General features: G+C 52.2%; 1 protein-coding gene across 1 annotated transcript in view; it reads right to left on the bottom strand.

Moving 5' to 3' along the window:
* The window catches only part of LOC140425568 (uncharacterized), a 199,478-nt gene that overhangs the window by 49,599 nt on the left and 130,468 nt on the right, over positions 1-19,411 (bottom strand). The window contains exon 3 of the mRNA XM_072510004.1: positions 8,214-8,376. Within this exon, the coding sequence (XP_072366105.1) occupies positions 8,214-8,376 (163 nt within the window). The remainder of the gene's footprint in view (positions 1-8,213; positions 8,377-19,411) is intronic.

Raw genomic sequence — 19,411 nt, 5'->3', positions numbered from 1 at the left:
GGGCACGGACTGCCATTGTCGCAGCCTGCACAGCCCTACATGCCCAGTCGACAGAATACATCCATTTCAATGTGGACCAAGCCCACCAGGATGCCCGGGTAGCGGGGTTCGCCACCATCGCCGACATGTCCTGGGTCCAGTGGGTGACCAGGTTCCTCTATGAGCACCTACAGATGACAGGCTGGTCTACACAAACCGAAAGTAGTTCCACTCGATGAATATACAGCTGGTGTGTGCCCATCAGATGCGCATCATGCACGTCTGCGCCCGATACCCGGGCAGTGTGCATGACGTCTTCATCCTGGCACACTCGATGATTCCAGCCTCTTCGGCGCGCATCCCCGACTCGGGGGTTGGCTCCCGGATGACAGGGTTATCTGCTGCGGTCGTGGCTGACGTGGAGACCCGCTACAACGCACCCACGCAGTGACCAGAGCGTGGTCGAGCGGTGCTTCGGCATTCTGAAGATGTGGTTCAGGTGCCTGGACCGCTCTGGAGGGGCCCTCCAGTATGACGCTGGGAGGGCCGCCTGCATCGTGGCGGCCAGCTGTGTCCTCCACAATATCGCGCAGCAGTGGGGCGACGTGCTGGAGGAGGAGGATGAAAACCAGCCCTCGTATGATGAGGGTGCAGGGATGACGAGGGTGGGCAGGACATGAGGCCCGAGCAGGCACGGGAGGCTGTGATCGCCTCCAGGTTCACCCACTGGGGCTGGAGGGGGGGGAGAAACTGGCCAGTGGCACGGATACTGCATCCCAACCACCTCCCCTCGGCCGACCACCCTTCACACCTGCAATCCCTCCGCAATACCCACCTGCCACACTACAGGGGTGGGGACCCTGGGTTGACAGTAACAGTTGGTCGGCCCCATGGGATGGAAGCTGATGACAACCCGCTCTGCGATAACGTCTGGTGCTCCGCACCATTTGACAAAGTCTGACCCCTGCCCACGGTAGCACTTTCCACCGTCCACCTGGGTGATCCCTGCATGCGACCAGGCCATTCCATCACATGGTCCCATTGAATCCATTGGGTGGCAGAGTTAGGGATGATTGAGATGGGGGGATTGTGCGGGGTGGGACACCGGAGCCTCAGGAGCCTCTTCACTAAAGTGTCCGACCGAGGTGAGTGCCTCTGGGATGGTGGAGGGTTTTGGGGGCAGCTGTGACGCGAATTCGATGTCAACATTGGACTCGAGCTCTGGAGTGTCCTGGGCTTTGGGTGTTGGTGTCATCATCGCTGCTCGGCCCCCAGAGTTCTGGCTGTGGGGAGGGTGTGGGACACTTGATGGACCCTCCCCCCTCACTAGCAGGTCCAGCAAGACACAAGACAAGATGCATGATTATACTGCAGGCCGGGGATAGTGAGGGTGTGGGGGTGGTCTGAGGGTGGTGTAGGGGTGAGGGTAGTGTGGGGATAGGGTGAGGAGGTGGGGTGGTGTGTGGGTGAGGGTGTTGTGAGAGTGAAGGTAGTATGTGGGTGAGGGGGTTGGGTTGGTGTGTGGGTGGTGTGGGGTGAGGGTGGTGCGGGAGTGAGGGTGGTGTGGAGGGGAGGGTGGTGTGGGAGTGAGGGTGGTGCGGGGGTGAGGGTGGTTTGGGGGTGAGGGTGGTTTGGGGGTGAGGGTGGTTTGGGGGTGAGGGTGGTGTGGGAGTGAGGGTGGTGTGGGAGTGAGGGTGGTGTGGGGGTGAGGGTGGTTTGGGGGTGAGGGTGGTTTGGGGGTGAGGGTGGTTTGGGGGTGAGGGTGGTTTGGGGGTGAGGGTGGTTTGGGGGTGAGGGTGGTGTGGGAGTGAGGGTGGTGTGGAGGTGAGGGTGGTGTGGGGGTGAAGGTGGATTGGGGGTGAAGGTGGATTGGGGGTGAGGGTGGTGTGGGAGTGAGGGTGGTGTGGGATGAGGGTGGTGTGGGGGTGAGGGTGTTTTGGGGGTGAGGGTGGTGTGGGGTGAGGGTGGTGTGGGGTGAGGGTTGTGTGGGGGTGAGGGTGGTGTGGGGGTGAGGGTGGTGTGGGGGTGCGGTTAGGGTGGAGGTGAGGGTGGTGTGGAGGTGAGGGTAGTGTGGGGGTGAGGGTGATGTAGAGGTGAGGGTAGTGTGGAGGTGAGGGTGGGGGTGAGGGTGATGTGGAGGTGAGGGTAGTGTGGAGGTGAGGGTAGTGTGGAGGTGAGGGTGGTGTGGGTTTGTGGGTAGTGTGGCGAGTGTGGTGTGGTGATGAGGTTGGTGTGGGGTGAGGTTGGTGTGGGGGTGAGGGAGTGAGGGTGGTGTGGGATTGAGGGTGGTGTGGGAGTGAGGGTGGTGTGGGGGTGAGGGTGGTGTGGGGGTGAGGGTGGTGTGGGAGTGAGGGTGGTGTGTGAGTGAGGGTGGTGTGGGAGTGAGGGTGGTGTTGGGGTGAGGGTGGTGTGGAGGTGAGGATGGGGGTGAGGGTAGTGTGGGTTTGAGTGTGGAGGGGAGGGTGGTGTGGGGATGAGGGTGGTGTGGAGGTGAGGGTGGTGTTGGGGTGAGGGTGATGTGGGTGTGAGGGTGGTGTTGGGGTGAGGGTGATGTGGGTGTGAGGGTGGTGTTGGGGTGAGGGTGGTGTGGGTGTGAGGGTGGTGTTGGGGTGAGGGTGGTGTGGGTGTGAGGGTGGTGTTGGGGTGAGGGTGGTGTGGGTGTGAGGGTGGTGTGGGTGTGAGGGTGGTGTTGGGGTGATGGTGGTGTGGGTGTGAGGGTGGTGTTGGGGTGAGGGTGATGTGGGTGTGAGGGTGGTGTTGGGGTGAGGGTGGTGTGGGTGTGAGGGTAGTGTGGGGATGAGGGTGGTGTGGAGGTGAGGGTGGTGTGGAGGTGAGGGTGGTGTGGAGGTGAGGATGGTGTAGACGTGAGGGTGGTGTGGAGGTGAGGGTGGTGTGGAGGTGAGGGTGGTGTGGAGGTGAGGGTGGTGTGGAGGTGAGGATGGTGTGGGGGTGAGGGTGGTGTGGAGGTGAGGATGGTGTGGGAGTGAGGGTGGTGTGGAGGTGAGGATGGTGTAGAGGTGAGGGTGGTGTGGAGGTGAGGATGGTGTGGGGGTGAGGGTCGTGTGGAGGTGAGGGTGGTGTGGAGGTGAGGGTGGTGTGGAGGTGAGGGTGGTGTGGGTATGAGGGTGGTGTGGGGATGAGGGTGGTGTGGAGGTGAGGGTGGTGTTGAGGTGAGAGTGGTGTGGAAGTGAGGATGGGGGTGAGGGTGGGGGTGGGGGTGGTGTTGGGGTGAGGGTTATGTGGGTGTGAGGGTGGTGTTGGGGTGAGGGTGGTGTGGGTGTGAGGGTGGTGTGGGGGTGAGGGTGGTGTGGAGGTGAGGGTGGTGTGGAGGTGAGGATGGGGGTGAGGGTGGGGGTGGTGTTGGTGTGAGGGTGATGTGGGTGGTGTTAGGGTGAGGGTGGTGTGGGTGTGTGGGTGGTGTAGGGATGAGGGTGGTGTGGGTGTGAGGGTGGTGTGGGTGTGAGGGTGGTGTGTGTGTGAGGGTGGTGTGGAGGTGAGGGTGGTGTGAAGGTGATGATGGGGGTGAGGGTGGGGGTGAGGGTGGTGTGGAGGTGAGGGTGGTGTGGAGATGAGGGTGGTATGGGGGTGAGGGTGGTGTGGAGGTGAGGGTGGTGTGAAGGTGAGGATGGGGGTGAGGGTGGGGGTGAGGGTGGTGTGGGGGTGAGGGTGGTGTGGGTTTGAGTATGGAGGTGAGGGTGGTGTGGAGATGAGGGTGGTCTGGGGGTGAGGGTGGTGTGGAGGTGAGGGTGGTCTGGGGGTGAGGGTAGTGTGGAGGTCAGGATGGGGGTGAGGGTGGGGGTGAGGGTGGTGTGGGGGTGAGGGTGGTGTGGGTTTGAGTATGGAGGTGAGGGTGGTGTGGAGATGAGGGTGGTCTGGGGGTGAGGGTGGTGTGGAGGTGAGGGTGGTCTGGGGGTGAGGGTAGTGTGGAGGCGAGGGTAGTGTGGGTGTGAGGGTGGTGTGGGGATGAGGGTGGTGTGGAGGTGAGGGTGGTGTGGAGGTGAGAGTGGTGTGGAGGTGAGGGTGGTGTGGAGGTGAGGATGGGGGTGAGGGTGGGGGTAGGGGTGGTGTTGGGGTGAGGGTGATGTTGGGGTGAGGGTGGTGTGGATGTGAGGGTGGTGTTGGGGTGAGGGTGGTAGGGTGTGAGGGTGGTGTTGGGGTGAGGGTGGTGTGGATGTGAGGGTGGTGTAGGGATGAGGGTGGTGTGGAGGTGAGGATGGTGTGGAGGTGAGGATGAGGATGAGGGTGGGGGTGGGGTGGTGTGGGTGTGAGGGTGGTGTAGGGATGAGGGTGGTGTGGAGGTGAGGGTGGTGTGGAGGTGAGGGTGGTGTGGAGGTGAGGGTGGTGTGGGTGTGAGGGTGGTGTGGGTGTGAGGGTGGTGTAGGGATAAGGGTGGTGTGGAGGTGAGGGTGGTGTGAAGGTGAGGATGGGGGTGAGTGTGGAGGTGAGGGTGGTGTGGAGTTGAGGGTGGTGTGGGGGTGAGGGTGGTGTGGAGGTGAGGGTGGTGTGGGGGTGAGGGTGGTGTGGGGGTGAGGGTGGTGTGGAGGTGAGGGTGGTGTGGAGGTGAGGGTGGTGTGGAGGTGAGGGTGGTGTGAAGGTGAGGATGGGGGTGAGTGTGGAGGTGAGGGTGGTGTGGAGTTGAGGGTGGTGTGGAGGTGATGATGGTGTGGAGGTGAGGGTGGTGTGGGGGTGAGGGTGGTGTGGAGGTGAGGGTGGTGTGGAGGTGAGGGTGGTGTGGAGGTGAGGGTGGTGTGGAGGTGAGGGTGGTGTGGGGGTGAGGGTGGTGTGGAGGTGCGGTTGGTGTTAGGGTGAGGGTGGTGTGGGTGTGAGGGTGGTGTAGGGATGAGGGTGGTGTGGAGGTGATGATGGTGTGGAGGTGAGGGTGGTGTGGAGGTGAGGGTGGTGTGGAGGTGAGGGTGGTGTGGAGGTGAGGGTGGTGTGGAGGTGAGGGTGGTGTGGAGGTGAGGATGGGGTGAGGGTGGGGGTGGGGGTGGTGTTGGTGTGAGGGTGATGTGGGTGTGAGGGTGGTGTTAGGGTGAGGCTTGTGTGGATGTGAGGGTGGTGTAGGGATAAGGGTGGTGTGGAGGTGAGGGTGGTGTGAAGGTGTGGAGGTGAGGGTGGTGTGGAGGTGACGGTGGTGTGGAGGTGACGGTGGTGTGGAGGTGACGGTGGTGTGGAGGTGAGGGTGGTGTGGAGGTGAGGGTGGTGTGGAGGTGAAGGTGGTGTGGAGGTGAGGATGGGGTGAGGGTGGGGGTGGGGGTGGTGTTGGTGTGAGGGTGGTGTGGGTGTGAGGGTGGTGTTAGGGTGAGGCTTGTGTGGGTGTGAGGGTGGTGTAGGGATAAGGGTGGTGTGGAGGTGAGGGTGGTGTGAAGGTGTGGAGGTGAGGCTGGTGTGGAGGTGACGGTGGTGTGGAGGTGAGGGTGGTGTGGGGGTGAGGGTGGTGTGGAGGTGAGGGTGGTCTGGGGGTGAGGGTAGTGTGGAGGTGAGGGTGGTGTGGGTATGAGGGTGGTGTGGGTATGAGGGTGGTGTGGAGGTGAGGGTGGTGTGGAGGTGAGGCTGGTGTGGAGGTGAGGATGGGGGTGAGGGTGGGGGTGAGGGTGGTGTTGGGGTGAGGGTGATGTGTGTGTGAGGGTGGTGTTGGGGTGAGGGTGGTGTGGAGGTGAGGATGGGGGTGAGGGTGGGGGTGAGAGTGGTGTGGGTTTGAGTATGGAGGTGAGGGTGGTGTGGAGGTGAGGGTGGTCAGGGGGTGAGGGTAGTGTGGGGGTGAGGGTAGTGTGGGGGTGAGGGTAGTGTGGGGGTGAGGGTAGTGTGGAGGTGAGGGTGGTGTGGAAGTGAGGGTGGTCTGGCGGTGAGGGTAGTGTGGAGGTGAGGGTAGTGTGGAGGTGAGGGTGGTGTGGAGGTGAGGGTCGTCTGGGTGAGGGTAGTGTGGGGGTGAGGGTAGTGTGGAGGTGAGGGTGGTGTGGGGGTGAGGGTAGTGTGGAGGTGAGGGTGGTCTGGGGGTGAGGGTAGTGTGGAGGTGAGGGTGGTCTGGGGGTGAGGGTAGTGTGGAGGTGAGGGTGGTGTGGAGGTGAGGGTGGTCTGGGGGTGAGGGTAGTGTGGGGGTGAGGGTAGTGTGGAGGTGAGGGTGGTGTGGATGTGAGGGTGGTGTGGGGATGAGGTTGGTTTGGGGGTGGTGTTGGGGTGGCTGGTTCACACAAGTGGCATGGGAAGCACAACTCAGCGGGGCATTTCCTCGTCCAAGGCTGATCTCCACCCCGCCGACTGCCCTAACCTCGGGCTCGCCGACCACGTCCAGGGCCCGCTGCTCTGTTATGGTAAAGGGCCGCAAGACCAGTGGTTCACCCGCTCCAGCGATTATGGTGGGCCTTCTCCTGGGGAACAGAAAACGCACAGTGTGTCATGGGAGTGTCTCTTTAAGAAATGTTTTGTCTTATCACAGGGCTTCAGTGGTGTCATTGTGTGGGTGGAGCTGGGCTGTGGCTCTGAGTTTTTGCTTTGGTTTTCAGATTTGGCTGCTGGATTCAGACAGACAAGTCTTGTCCTGTCTCTCTATCCTTATTTTAAAGCTGTTTCCAGACTGCTTGATAACTTGAAAAGAAATAATAGCTTTCGGAAGGAATTCAAACCTACTGTTTTGGAAAGAAAAGAAGAGTGTCAATACCAGGTCTTGAGTGCTGTGTGCTGGGCCACACCTTTGAAAAGGGGTTTATGAGATCTTGTTATTAAATTGGAACAGTTAAAGGGGGAAATTTATTAAGGGTGATACATAGATTACTGTAGCTGTGTGCGGTATTTATGTTGGTAGTTGATAAAAATGCTGACTGTGTGTGTTTATAAAAATGTTAACAGAATTCGTAGAATAAAGCTTGTTTTTGATTAAAAGTGCTTAAGGCCTCTGTTGAATAACACCTGGAAAGTAGGCCCTTGTGCTCATCATAACCAAAATCGATAAACAGTTGTAGGTCAGTTGAACTCCATGATATACTTTGGAGTTTTCTAAACGCTGGCCCATAACAAGTGTTAGACAGTCCGACGCATACAGCCCAGGGGGTGGGTGGCTGGTGGCTTCAGTGGCCAGGGCACCTCCCTCTGATTGGCTCTCTTGACTTCCAGAAGAGGCCTCTCAATTGACTCAGATCAGGAGCGATACATGATGTGGTGCTGCAAGGTGTGGTTCACCAGAGATGTAGCAGGCCCCATTATTAAATAAAATTAAATAAAATTATTCTCGAAATAATACAGCAATCTGCAACCAACATAGCTTTCGAGGTAATCATACTTCAAACCTTATTGTACTCCACATATGGAGCACCGACATGTCAAGATTTTCATGTGCCCCCAATGGGCTCTTAATTGCTACTAATTGGCTACCTGCCACTGTCGGTGCCAGCCTGACCCTGCCTCCAGCAAGATCGCTCAGAGGCGGGAACATGTCAGGTCAACGACCCAACGGCAACTTTTAAATATTCCCCGCACCCCCTGCCTCCAAAGCCATCTCTCTGGGGCTGATAAGATTCTGCCCCACATCATCCCATTTACTCAACAATTAAATGCACTCACACTGGGGGGGGGTTGCTCGTTCCTCCAACTTAACAGTGAATATGCGATGTGTCTGGCTGAGTGTGATACCAAGCATGATGAAGGCATTCCAGAGCGATGACAGGTATAAGGGAGGATGTGCCATCGCACATGTTCAACAGATAATTAAAGTGTTATATTGACAGAGGCTTGAAAACAGAATGTCTCCTCGCTCTACTGGTTGGGCAACAATCAATGGCCCAGTAAAGAGATGGGGCATATCTCGGTAATACATCGACAAAACAAATGCCAGAGATTATAAAAACAGTGCCCTACTGTAACTTTAATCCTTACTCTCCAGAATAGAGCAGAAACTAGTTATTGACGCTTAAGAATTAATGGCAACCAGTTCTAATTTATGATGGCCATTTGCCAAAAGAATGATAGCAAAGTTTCTGTGCAAATTATTGCATCAACACGTGTGAAGGATAATCTAATGAGCAATATAAAAGGTGATCTGTGTACAGAATCTATCACCAACACGCAAGATTGAATTCCACACAAAAAAAACCTCAGATTATTGAAAATTATAATTTGTTACGAATTTTTCCTTAACTTCTTAATTTGATAGATTGGTAAAATGTTCCGTTTTATTGTATAACTTTCTGTGATTATCTTGAATTTCTTGCAAAATAATATTATTTAGAAACGCATTTTACCTTACAGTCACAGTTGACAGCGGTGTACATTCTTTATTCCTTTTCAGCTCTTTCCGAAAACCATTTCGACATTCATTTTTGAAAGGTTTACTTGGTACATATGGTATTTGAGTAACCTGTAACGAATCATCTGTTTGGGGATATCCACAGCTTGTCCTTGAACCTAAATTTTGAATATTAATATGTAATCATTAAAAGGTGGTGATATGAGTTGCCTCACCAGTGGGAAGTCTGTGCAGGGCCCTTTGGCAGTCCACAGGTTGGCAACACCTGAAGATTAAAAGTTTGTGATAGTGAAGTATCTTAACAATGACCACACCTCTATCAATGCACAATTAATGTTTTCAAGCCACTGACTTCCTCCTTCTCTCTCAAACCTTCGTGTCACGTTAAACCCCACGCATCCACGCCATCACTCAGACTGCCTATTTCCACACCATAACATGCCCTAACCCCATCTCTGCCTTTACTCTACTGATGTTGGAACCCCCATCCATGCATTCATTATCCCTACATGTGACTATTCCGACTAAGTCCTTGGTTCCTCCCCGCTTTTATCCTCTGTAAATTTGAGGATGTTGAAAATTCTGTTCCCTGTGCCCTAACTCAGACCAAGCCCCTTTCACTATATCATCCCTATTCTCAATGAACTAATTTGGTTCCCGGTTAGACGATGTCTTGATTTATAAATTCTCAACCTGATTTATGAATCCCTCCATAGCCTTGCCTCTCACTATCTCTGTAATCTTCTCCATCCCCTTAACCCTCTGATATCTGATCTTTTCTAATTCTCACTTCTCGGATGCATCCCCGATTTTAATCACTCGACCATTTGGTGGCTGTGCCTTAGCAGGCCCTTAGCTTGAGACCTTCCTCTCTCAACCTTTCAACTTTTATCTCTCTCTTTTCTCCTTAAACCTGTCTTGTTGACCAAGCTTTAATCAGCAGCCCTAATATATCCTTATAATAATGAGAAGAATCTTTATTATTGTCACAAGTCGGCTTACATTAACACTGCAATGAAGTTACTGTGAAAAGCCCCTAGTCGCCCCATTCCGGCGCCTGTTCAGGTACACAGAGGGAGTTTTCAGAATGTCCAATTCACCTAACAATACATCTTTCGGGACTCGTGGGAGGAAACTGGAGCACCCGGAGTAAACCCACGCAGACACGGGGGGAACATGCAGACTCCGCGCAGACAGTGACCCAAGCCGGGAATCGAACCTGGGACACTGGAACTGTGAAGCAACAGTACTGTGCTACCGTGCTGCCTATATTATTTGGCTTGTTGTCAAGTTTTGCTTTATAATGCTTTTGCTAAATGCTTCACGAGGTTTTATTGCATTGATGGTGCGATGTAAATACATGTGGTTGTTATTGTTGAAACATCATTCAATTGCTGGCAATGCGAAGTATCTGCAAACCTGATTTCCTCTACTTTTTGACGAGACCTAATCTGACATCAAATTGAAAAGCAAGAGCATTACTGGGGCAGCAGAATATTTCGACTTCAGTTTCCAAATCAGTAGCACCGATCAACCAAAATCTAATTGCAGATGCTGCTTAACAACGGGACTATTCGTTGAGATACCGTTAGGTTTATAAAATTCTATTCACGGGATGGGGTTGCTGCTGACTGGGCCAGCATTTATTGCCCATTCATAATTTCCCTCCAGAAGGTGGCAGATGAGCTGCCCGCTTGAACCGCTGCAGTCCACATGGTGTAGGTACACCCACAGTGCTGCTAGGGAGGGAAAGGTATTACCTACATTGTCATCAGAATTGGCAGGTTGATGCCAAAAGGGCTATATTTAAGAATGAGCAAGAAGAACTCCCAGTGTTCTTCCCAACATATTTCCTCAGCCAACATGACCAATTCATCGCATTATTATTGTGAGGTTTTACTACACACTAGAATGACTGCTGCATTTACCTATGTGACAACAATCACCGCTTTTCAAAGTATTCATTGTATCAGAATTATAAAATTTTCTCTTTCTCTTTCCTTTCTCCTTCAAGCATTGGCCTAAGAATGAAGCTCGAGTGAAAGTGAAGCTCTTTGATTGTGCACGACATGGCAGGAAAGTTATCAGCTAAAGATTCTTTAACAAAGAACAAGTTTGTATTTACATAACAGTTTTCACAAAGCTTTAGGACACCCAAAGCTCTGTGAAGTACTTTTGAGATCTGCTCATGGTTCTAACATAGGAAACGCAGCAAACAATTGTGGACAAGCCAAAGTCCCACAAATAACAATGAGGTAATAGCCAGATTTAGTCAGTTACTTTAGTGCTGTGGGTTGAAGGATAAATATTGACCAGCTGAGCTCCTGCTAGGAGGAACAAAGATAAAAGGGAAGACTGGCATTTATATAGCACCTTTCATGAGCACCAGATGTTTGAAAGTGATTTATAGCCAATGGGTGCTTTTGAAGTGCAATCACAATTATAATGTAGGAAAAGCAGCAGATAATCTGTGCACAGCAAGCTCCCACAAACAGCAATGTGATCATAACCAATCAATTTTCCTGATGTTGACACAGGGATAAACATTGGCCAGGACACTGGGAATAATTCCCCTGCTCTTCTTCAAGGGATCTTTGAGAGTGATCTGACAGGGCAGACGGGGCCTCAGTTTAGCATCTCATTCATCCAGTAGCGCAGCACTCCCTCAGTGCGTCACCGGTATGTCAGCTTGATTCTTGTACTCAAGTCCTGGAGTGGGATTTGAATCTGCGGACTCGGAGGCCAGAGTCCTACTGACTGGACCATTGCTGCTGCAGATATTGAGCAGCATGGTTCTGGCAAAAGGATCAAAGAAATGGGGTCGGCTCGGAGGTTAGCTGGCTGCATCTGCTCAACTTCACCAAGTAGACTAGTTAGCCTCCATGACTCCATCTCTCAGGCAGTGAGGGTAACAGGTGGGTGACAGTCTGTTAAGAATTCTGCTATCCTATAAGTACCAGAACCGTTTACAACTGCAGAGGTCACTGCATAAAGTTCATACTGGCATCCTTTAGGGAGAATCCTCAATGTCTTCAAAATACATTTTGTCTCCAACTGCAGTGTTGTTCTCAACTGGTTGTGATTCGGTAAGCCTGTAGTTACAGCTCAAATGAAACCCGACGATATAGGTAGGATGCAAAGCAGCGAAGGAGAGTTTAATTCTACCCGGACCTCACCGGCCAATTTACATTCAAACTACCATTTCCACAAAATCATCAAAGCTGAACAGATGCAAGCTGGAATTCTGAGAGCTCTGCTTCACCAGACAGTGCACAACAGAGCACAACTCCCATCCAGGCATGACCTGTGACACTGGCACCATTCTGAACAAAGGAAACGTTAAATACTCGGGAAGCACTAGCATTTCAGTAATAAAACAGCAGGAGTTATATTCTGAATGTGCATCCACTGATTTGGAACAGCAGGGTAATTTGAGGACATAAGTTTAGAATTCATTAAAGGCAGCCTGCTATTGACATAACCAATGATTTCATAATCACATGGTTACACTATGCAAAGGCAACCCATCTTTGTTTTCAGTCTACCCCAGCCCTCTCGCTGTCTCTGCAATCTTCTCCAGCCCCATAGAGCAGTGTTCTTCAAACTTTTTTTCCCGGGGACCCATTTTTACCAACCGGCCAACCTTCGGGACCCAACCTGGCCGACCTTCGCAACCCACTATTTTCTCTTACCTTGTTTGCTGCTGATAAAAATGGAGGAAATGGTTTTGGTCCCTTTGGCCCTCGTACACGCTCCTCCAATGGAACCTGTTGGATGAAGGTGAAGCCTTCCGGTGTCGGAAAGTATGGAGTCTCAATCTGTCCAAAGTTCTGCATTTTCTTCCTGTACAATTTTATCAAACAAACGCCCCCAAACTTGTAAAAAAATAAAAAAATAAAAATAAATGAGAAAAATAAAAATTAAATGAATGAAATAAATGAATAAAATCCCTCCCAACTTGTAAAATAAAATAAAATGAATAAAATAAATGAAAAAAATAAAAATTAAATGAATAAAATGAATTTAAAAACCCTGAACTTGTAAAACAAAAAGCTGCGAACGTTTAAAAAAATAGCGGCCGCACTGCGCATGCGAGCCCGTTGTTCGTGTGTGCATGCGCAATGCGGGTGAATTTATTTTACATATTCGCGGCCATTTTAAAGGCCGCTTGCAGCCGCCATTATCAAATGCCGGCTGCTGCGCGAGGATTTGCGCGATTGGAAGCACCGCGAAGGACGGCTCCGCGACCCTCCCGACACCCGCCCGCGACCCACCCGCGGGTCGTGCCCCCGAGTTTGAAGAACACTGCCATAGGGATACCTCCACTCCTCTAATTTTTGTGTCTTCTCAATTATAATCACTCCACCTTTGGTGGCCAGGCCTTCGGTTGCCTGGGCCCCAAGTCCTGGAATTCCCTCCCTAAACCTCCCCACCTCTACACTTTACTTTCCTCCTTTAGCACACTGTCTAAAATCTACCTCTTTGACCATGAGTTTTGTAGTCTGACCTAATATTTGTTCATGTTGCTCGGTGCTACATCTTGTTTTATAATGTTCCTGTGAAGTGCTTTAGAATGTTACATTGGTCCAGACAAAGCACCCCACCGTGGTTTTCCCGGCAGCGTGGGCGGATTCAATGGGAAATCTGATTGTCAGAGGTGGGATCAGAATCCCACCCATTATGTTAACGGTACTATGTCAATGAGGAAATAAAACAAGTTATCTAAAACATAGGGAGGCCTCAGTGAATAAAGTTGTCTCCGGTGCCCTCTCACTCCCTGGGTCTTTGAGGCTTGAACTCCTGCTGCTGATTATATGAGGTCTTCTTCTTAGGCCTATCGCTCCATCTCTTCTTCCTGTGCCTCCTGCTCCTCCAATACACCGTTTCATTGCAATGCTGTGAGGCAAGCAGCACCTTCTAACGTTATTTATCCACATGAGTTATCTAAGGAGTGGAGATATTCTCCAAGTCTGAATAAAGATTGTAGACTTCCAGTTAACACAAATACTTTATTCAATGGGTTTGTTCTGTTTCCAGAGCTTAACTAGATATAATACAGTCAAGAGGTATGACCAGTGGGACTTCCGGGTGCGGCGATGACCAGCTGAGTCGCACGTATCGGCAGCTCCCGGTGAAACGGACTTTTGGGCTCTTGATAGGAGCCCCAACGGCAATTTTGACGGCTAAAAACACTGTGCGGTAAACCAGAAGGGAATCCCCCCTGGATACGGATGAAAAAAGGAGGAGAAAGTGGCCGGATTACAGTGGATCCTTTAGAACAGCGGCAAGGAAGGCAAGCAAAAACCAAGATGGCGTCGGAAGGTGGCAGTTTAACATGGGGCCCTGAACAACAAGAGTTCTTGAAATGCTGTGTGGAATAGCTCAAAAAGGAAATGAAGAAAGAGCTGTTGGCCCCGATACTACAGGCGATCGAAGGGCTAAAGGAGGAACAAAAGACCCAGGAGCGGGAGCTTCGGGTCGTGAAGGCAAAGGCAGCCGAGAATGAGGACGACATACAGGGCCTGGTGGTGAAGACGGAGACGCATGAGGCACATCAGAAACGATGTGTGGAAAGGTTGGAGGCACTGGAGAACAACGCAAGGAGGAACAACCTGAGGATTCTTGGTCTTCCTGAAGGTGTGGAGGGAGCGGACGTCGGGGCATATGTGAGCACGATGCTGCACTCGTTAATGGGAGCGGAGGCCCCGGCGGGTCCGTTGGAGGTGGAGGGAGCATACCGAGTGATGGCGCGAGGACCGAGAGCAGGAGAAATTCCCAGAGCCATAGTGGTGAGATTCCTCCGTTTTAAAGATAGAGAAATGATCCTTAGATGGGCAAAGAAAACTCGGAGCAGTAAATGGGAGAACGCGGTGATCCGCGTTTATCAAGACTGGAGTGCGGAGGTGGCGAGAAGGAGGGCGAGCTTTAATCGGGCCAAGGCGGTGCTTCATAAAAAGAAGATAAAATTTGGAATGCTGCAACCGGCAAGACTGTGGGTCACATATCGAGGGAGGCACCACTACTTTGAGACGGCGGATGAAGCGTGGACTTTTATTGTGGAAGAAAAACTGGAATGAGCGGGTTATTAAAAAGAACGTTTGAACAAAGTGGTGGGGCGAATGTGGGGGGCAAAGAGGGGGGTTAAAAAGGGGGGAAAGAGGAGTTTTATGTACTAATCCTGTGATGTGGTAACTTTTCTCTCATCCACAGGTGGTGATGGTGGGAGGGGAGGTGGAGGAGATGGGGCGTTGGCCATTGGGGGCGGGGCCAAGGGAGAAGCGCGGGCTTGGTTCCCGCGCTATGATAATTATGGCGGGAATAGAGAAGCAGGAAGGAGGGGGCGTCGCACGGTGCGAGCCGAGGTCACGGGGGGAAGCCGAGGTCGGCCAGAGTTTGCTGACTTCTGGGAGCAACATGGGGGGAGTAATTACGCTAGCGGGGGATCTAGCGGGGGGGGTGGGAGGGGGGAATTACTGGGTTGCTGCTGCTGGGGAGAGGGGGGAGCTGGTATGGGAGGGGATGGGCGGGGGGGACACCGCCTGGGGGAGATACAGCTGCGTGGGAACCAGGTGAGGAGCTGGAAAAAGGTGATGGCTAATCGACAAGGGGGGGGGGTAGGAAGCCCCCCAACCCGGCTGATCACGTGGAACGTGAGAGGGCTGAACGGGCCGATAAAGAGGGCACGGGTACTCGCACACCTTAAGAAACTTAAGGCAGATGTGGTTATGTTACAGGAAACGCACCTGAAACTGATAGACCAGGTTAGGCTACGCAAAGGATGGGTGGGGCAGGTGTTCCATTCGGGGCCAGATGCGAAAAACAGGGGGGTGGCTATATTAGTGGGGAAGCGGGTAATGTTCGAGGCAAAGACTATAGTGGCGGATAACGGGGGCAGATACGTGATGGTGAGTGGCAAGCTACAGGGGGAGACGGTGGTTTTGGTAAACGTATATGCCCCAAACTGGGATGATGCCAATTTTATGAGGCGGATGCTAGGGCGCATTCCGGACCTAGAGATGGGAAAGCTGATAATGGGGGGAGATTTTAATACGGTGTTGGAACCAGGGCTGGATAGGTCGAAGTCCAGGACTGGAAGGAGGCCGGCAGCAGCCAAGGTACTTAAAGATTTTATGGAGCAGATGGGAGGTGTAGACCCGTGGAGATTTAGCAGACCTAGGAGTAAGGAGTTCTCGTTTTTCTCCTATGTCCATAAAGTCTACTCGTGAATAGACTTTTTTGTGCTGGGAAGGGCGTTGATCCCGAAGGTGAGGGGAACGGAGTATCCGGCTATAGCCATTTCGGATCACACTCCACACTGGGTAGACTTGGAGATAGGGGAGGAAACAGGAGGGCGCCCACCCTGGAGAATGGACATGGGACTAATGGCAGATGAGGGGGTGTGTCTAAGGGTGAGGGGGTGCATTGAAAAGTACTTGGAACTCAATGATAATGGGGAGGTCCAGGTGGGAGTGGTCTGGGAGGCGTTGAAGGCGGTGGTTAGAGGGGAGCTGATATCAATAAGGGCACATAAAGGGAAGCAGGAGAGTAAGGAACGGGAGCGGTTGCTGCAAGAACTTTTGAGGGTGGACAGACAATATGCGGAAGCACCAGAGGAGGGACTGTACAGGGAAAGGCAAAGGCTACATGTAGAATTTGACTTGCTGACTACGGGCACTGCAGAGGCACAATGGAGGAAGGCACAGGGTGTACAGTACGAATATGGGGAGAAGGCGAGCAGGTTGCTGGCACACCAATTGAGGAAAAGGGGAGCAGCGAGGGAAATAGGGGGAGTGAGGGATGAGGAAGGAGAGATGGAGCGGGGAGCGGAGTAAGTGAATGGAGTGTTCAAGACATTTTATAAAAAATTATATGAAGCTCAACCCCCGGATGAGAGGGAGAGAATGATGGGCTTCTTGGATCGGCTGGAATTTCCCAAGGTGGAAGATCAGGAAAGGGTGGGACTGGGAGCACAGATCGAGGTAGAAGAAGTGGTGAAAGGAATTAGGAGCATGCAGGCGGGAAAGGCCCCGGGACCGGATGGATTCCCAGTCGAATTCTATAGAAAATATGTGGACTTGCTCGCCCCGGTATTGACGAGGACCTTTAATGAGGCAAAGGAAAGGGGACAACTGCCCCCGACTATGTCAGAAGCAACGATATCGCTTCTCTTAAAGAAGGAAAAGGACCCGCTACAATGCGGGTCCTATAGACCTATTTCCCTCCTAAATGTAGATGCCAAGATCCTGGCCAAGGTAATGGCAATGAGAATAGAGGAATGTGTCCCGGGGGTGGTCCACGAGGACCAAACTGGGTTTGTGAAGGGGAGACAGCTGAACACGAATATACGGAGGCTGTTAGGGGTAATGATGATGGCCCCACCAGAGGGGGAAACGGAGATAGTAATGGCGATGGATGCCGAGAAAGCATTTGATAGAGTGGAGTGGGATTATTTGTGGGAGGTGTTGAGGAGATTTGGTTTTGGAGAGGGGTATGTTAGATGGGTGCAGCTGTTGTATAGGGCCCCGATGGCGAGCGTGGTCACGAATGGACGGGGATCTGCATATTTTCGGCTCCATAGAGGGACAAGGCAGGGATGCCCTCTGTCCCCATTATTGTTTGCACTGGCGATTGAGCCCCTGGCGATAGCGTTGAGGGGTTCCAAGAAGTGGAGGGGAGTACTTAGAGGAGGAGAAGAACACCGGGTATCTTTGTATGCGGACGATTTGCTACTATACGTGGCAGACCCGGCAGAGGGGATGCCAGAAATAATGCGGATACTTGGGGAGTTTGGGGATTTTTCAGGGTATAAATTGAACATGGGGAAAAGTGAGTTGTTTGTGGTGCATCCAGGGGAGCAGAGTAGAGAAATAGAGGACCTACCGTTGAGGAAGGTAACAGGGGACTTTCGTTACCTGGGGATCCAGATAGCTAAGAATTGGGGCACATTGCATAGGTTAAATTTAACGCGGTTGGTGGAACAAATGGGGGAGGATTTTAAGAGATGGGATATGGTATCCCTGTCACTGGCAGGGAGGGTGCAGGCGGTTAAGATGGTGGTCCTCCCGAGATTCCTCTTTGTGTTTCAGTGCCTCCCGGTGGTGATCACGAAGGCTTTTTTTAAAAAAGGATTGAAAAGAGCATCATGGGTTTTGTGTGGGCCGGGAAGACCCCGAGAGTGAGGAAGGGATTCTTACAGCGTAGCAGGGATAGGGGGGGGCTGGCACTATCGAGCCTAAGTGAGTATTATTGGGCCGCTAATATTTCAATGGTGAGTAAGTGGATGGGAGAGGAGGAGGGAGCGGCGTGGAAGAGATTAGAGAGGGCGTCCTGTAGGGGGACTAGCCTACAGGCTATGGTGACAGCCCCATTGCCGTTCTCACCGAGGAACTACACCACAAGCCCGGTGGTGGTGGCTACACTGAAGATTTGGGGACAGTGGAGACGGCATAGGGGAAAGACTGGAGCCTTGGGGGGGTCCCCGATAAGAAACAACCATAGGTTTGCCCCGGGGGGAATGGATGGGGGATATGGAATGTGGCAAAGAGCAGGAATAACGCAACTGAAAGATCTGTTTGTGGATGGGAAGTTCGCGAGTCTGGGAGCGCTGACCGAGAAATATGGGTCGCCCCAAGGGAATGCATTCAGGTATATGCAACTGAGGGCTTTTGTGAGGCAACAGGTGAGGGAATTCCCGCAGCTCCTGACACAAGAGGTGCAGGACAGAGTGATCTCAAAGACATGGGTGGGGGATGGTAAGGTGTCAGATATATATAGGGAAATGAGGGACGAAGGGGAGACTATGGTAGATGAACTAAAAGGGAAATGGGAAGAAGAGCTGGGGGAGGAGATCGAGGAGGGGCTGTGGGCAGATGCCCTAAGCAGGGTAAACTCGTCGTCCTCGTGTGCCAGGCTAAGCCTGATTCAGTTTAAGGTATTACACAGGGCGCATATGACTGGAGCACGGCTCAGTAAATTTTTTGGGGTGGAGGATAGGTGTGCGAGGTGCTCGAGAAGCCCAGCGAATCATACCCATATGTTTTGGTCATGCCCGGCACTACAGGGGTTTTGGATGGGGGTGACAAAGGTGCTTTCAAAAGTAGTGGGGGTCCGGGTCGAACCAAGCTGGGGGTTGGCTATATTTGGGGTTGCACAAGAGCCGGGAGTGCAGGAGGCGAGAGAGGCCGATGTTTTGGCCTTTGCGTCCCTTTTAGCCCGGCGCATGATATTGTTAATGTGGAAAGAAGCCAGGCCCCCGGGAGTGGAGACCTGGATAAATGACATGGCGGGGTTTATAAAGCTAGAGCGGATTAAGTTCGTTCTAAGGGGGTCGGCTCAAGGGTTCACCAGGCGGTGGCAACCGTTCGTCGAATACCTCGCAGAAAGATAGATGGAATGGAAAAAAGAAGGCAGCAGCAGCAGCCCAGGATCGGGGGGGGGGGGGGGGGGGGGGGGGGGAAGAGGTGGGTGGGGGGAGGAGGAACCAGAAGGACTCTCAGGGTTGTTAATATATACTGTATAATATGTATAGGTCGTTGCAACAGTTTTCATTTTTGTTATTTATTATTTATTCATTTTTTGTTTATAAAATAGGTCATTGTTATTTGTGTTGTTATAATATTGTGTAAAGGATGCACAATGTACTGTGTTGGTTGACCAAAAATTTTCAATAAAATATTTATTAAAAAAAAAGAGGTATGACCAGTGAAGCTAAGGTAAGCTGCCTATGCTGAGCTCTCTGTCTGCTGCTGCTCACTAGCCCTGTGCTTCTGAAAGAGGCGGACCCTCCCTTGGGCTGGACCCTTTATACCCATCTCTGATGCTGCCCTCCAGTGATGCTGTGGCTGTTACATCTGTCTGTAGTCCCTGGTGTATGTGCAGATGTATGTACAGATGTACAGATCACTACAGGAGACATTTCTTGTGCAGGCTGCAAGCTTGCTTAATGAGCACCCTCATCTCTCACATGGGGATCATTATACTCAGTGCTGCAACTGTAGACACGGACTCTTCAGGGGATCAACAGCCATGGGCACTGTGCATATCTTTTGATTCATTGAAGCCAGTCTTCTGTGCAAACGTTCTGTCTGATCAACTTACTTTCACCGGGCTGGCATAGTATAATTGAATCCGGTGCATTCTCTGAATAACACTAATTGACACCCAGTGTTGCTACTTGCAAAGCATTGTCGCACA

This window comes from Scyliorhinus torazame, chromosome 6 (genome assembly GCF_047496885.1).
Source record: "Scyliorhinus torazame isolate Kashiwa2021f chromosome 6, sScyTor2.1, whole genome shotgun sequence".
In the NCBI taxonomy this organism is placed as follows: Eukaryota; Metazoa; Chordata; class Chondrichthyes; order Carcharhiniformes; family Scyliorhinidae; genus Scyliorhinus; species Scyliorhinus torazame.
The sequence above is the reverse complement of the archived record's forward strand: the minus strand, read 5'-3'. Positions and strand labels throughout refer to the sequence as shown.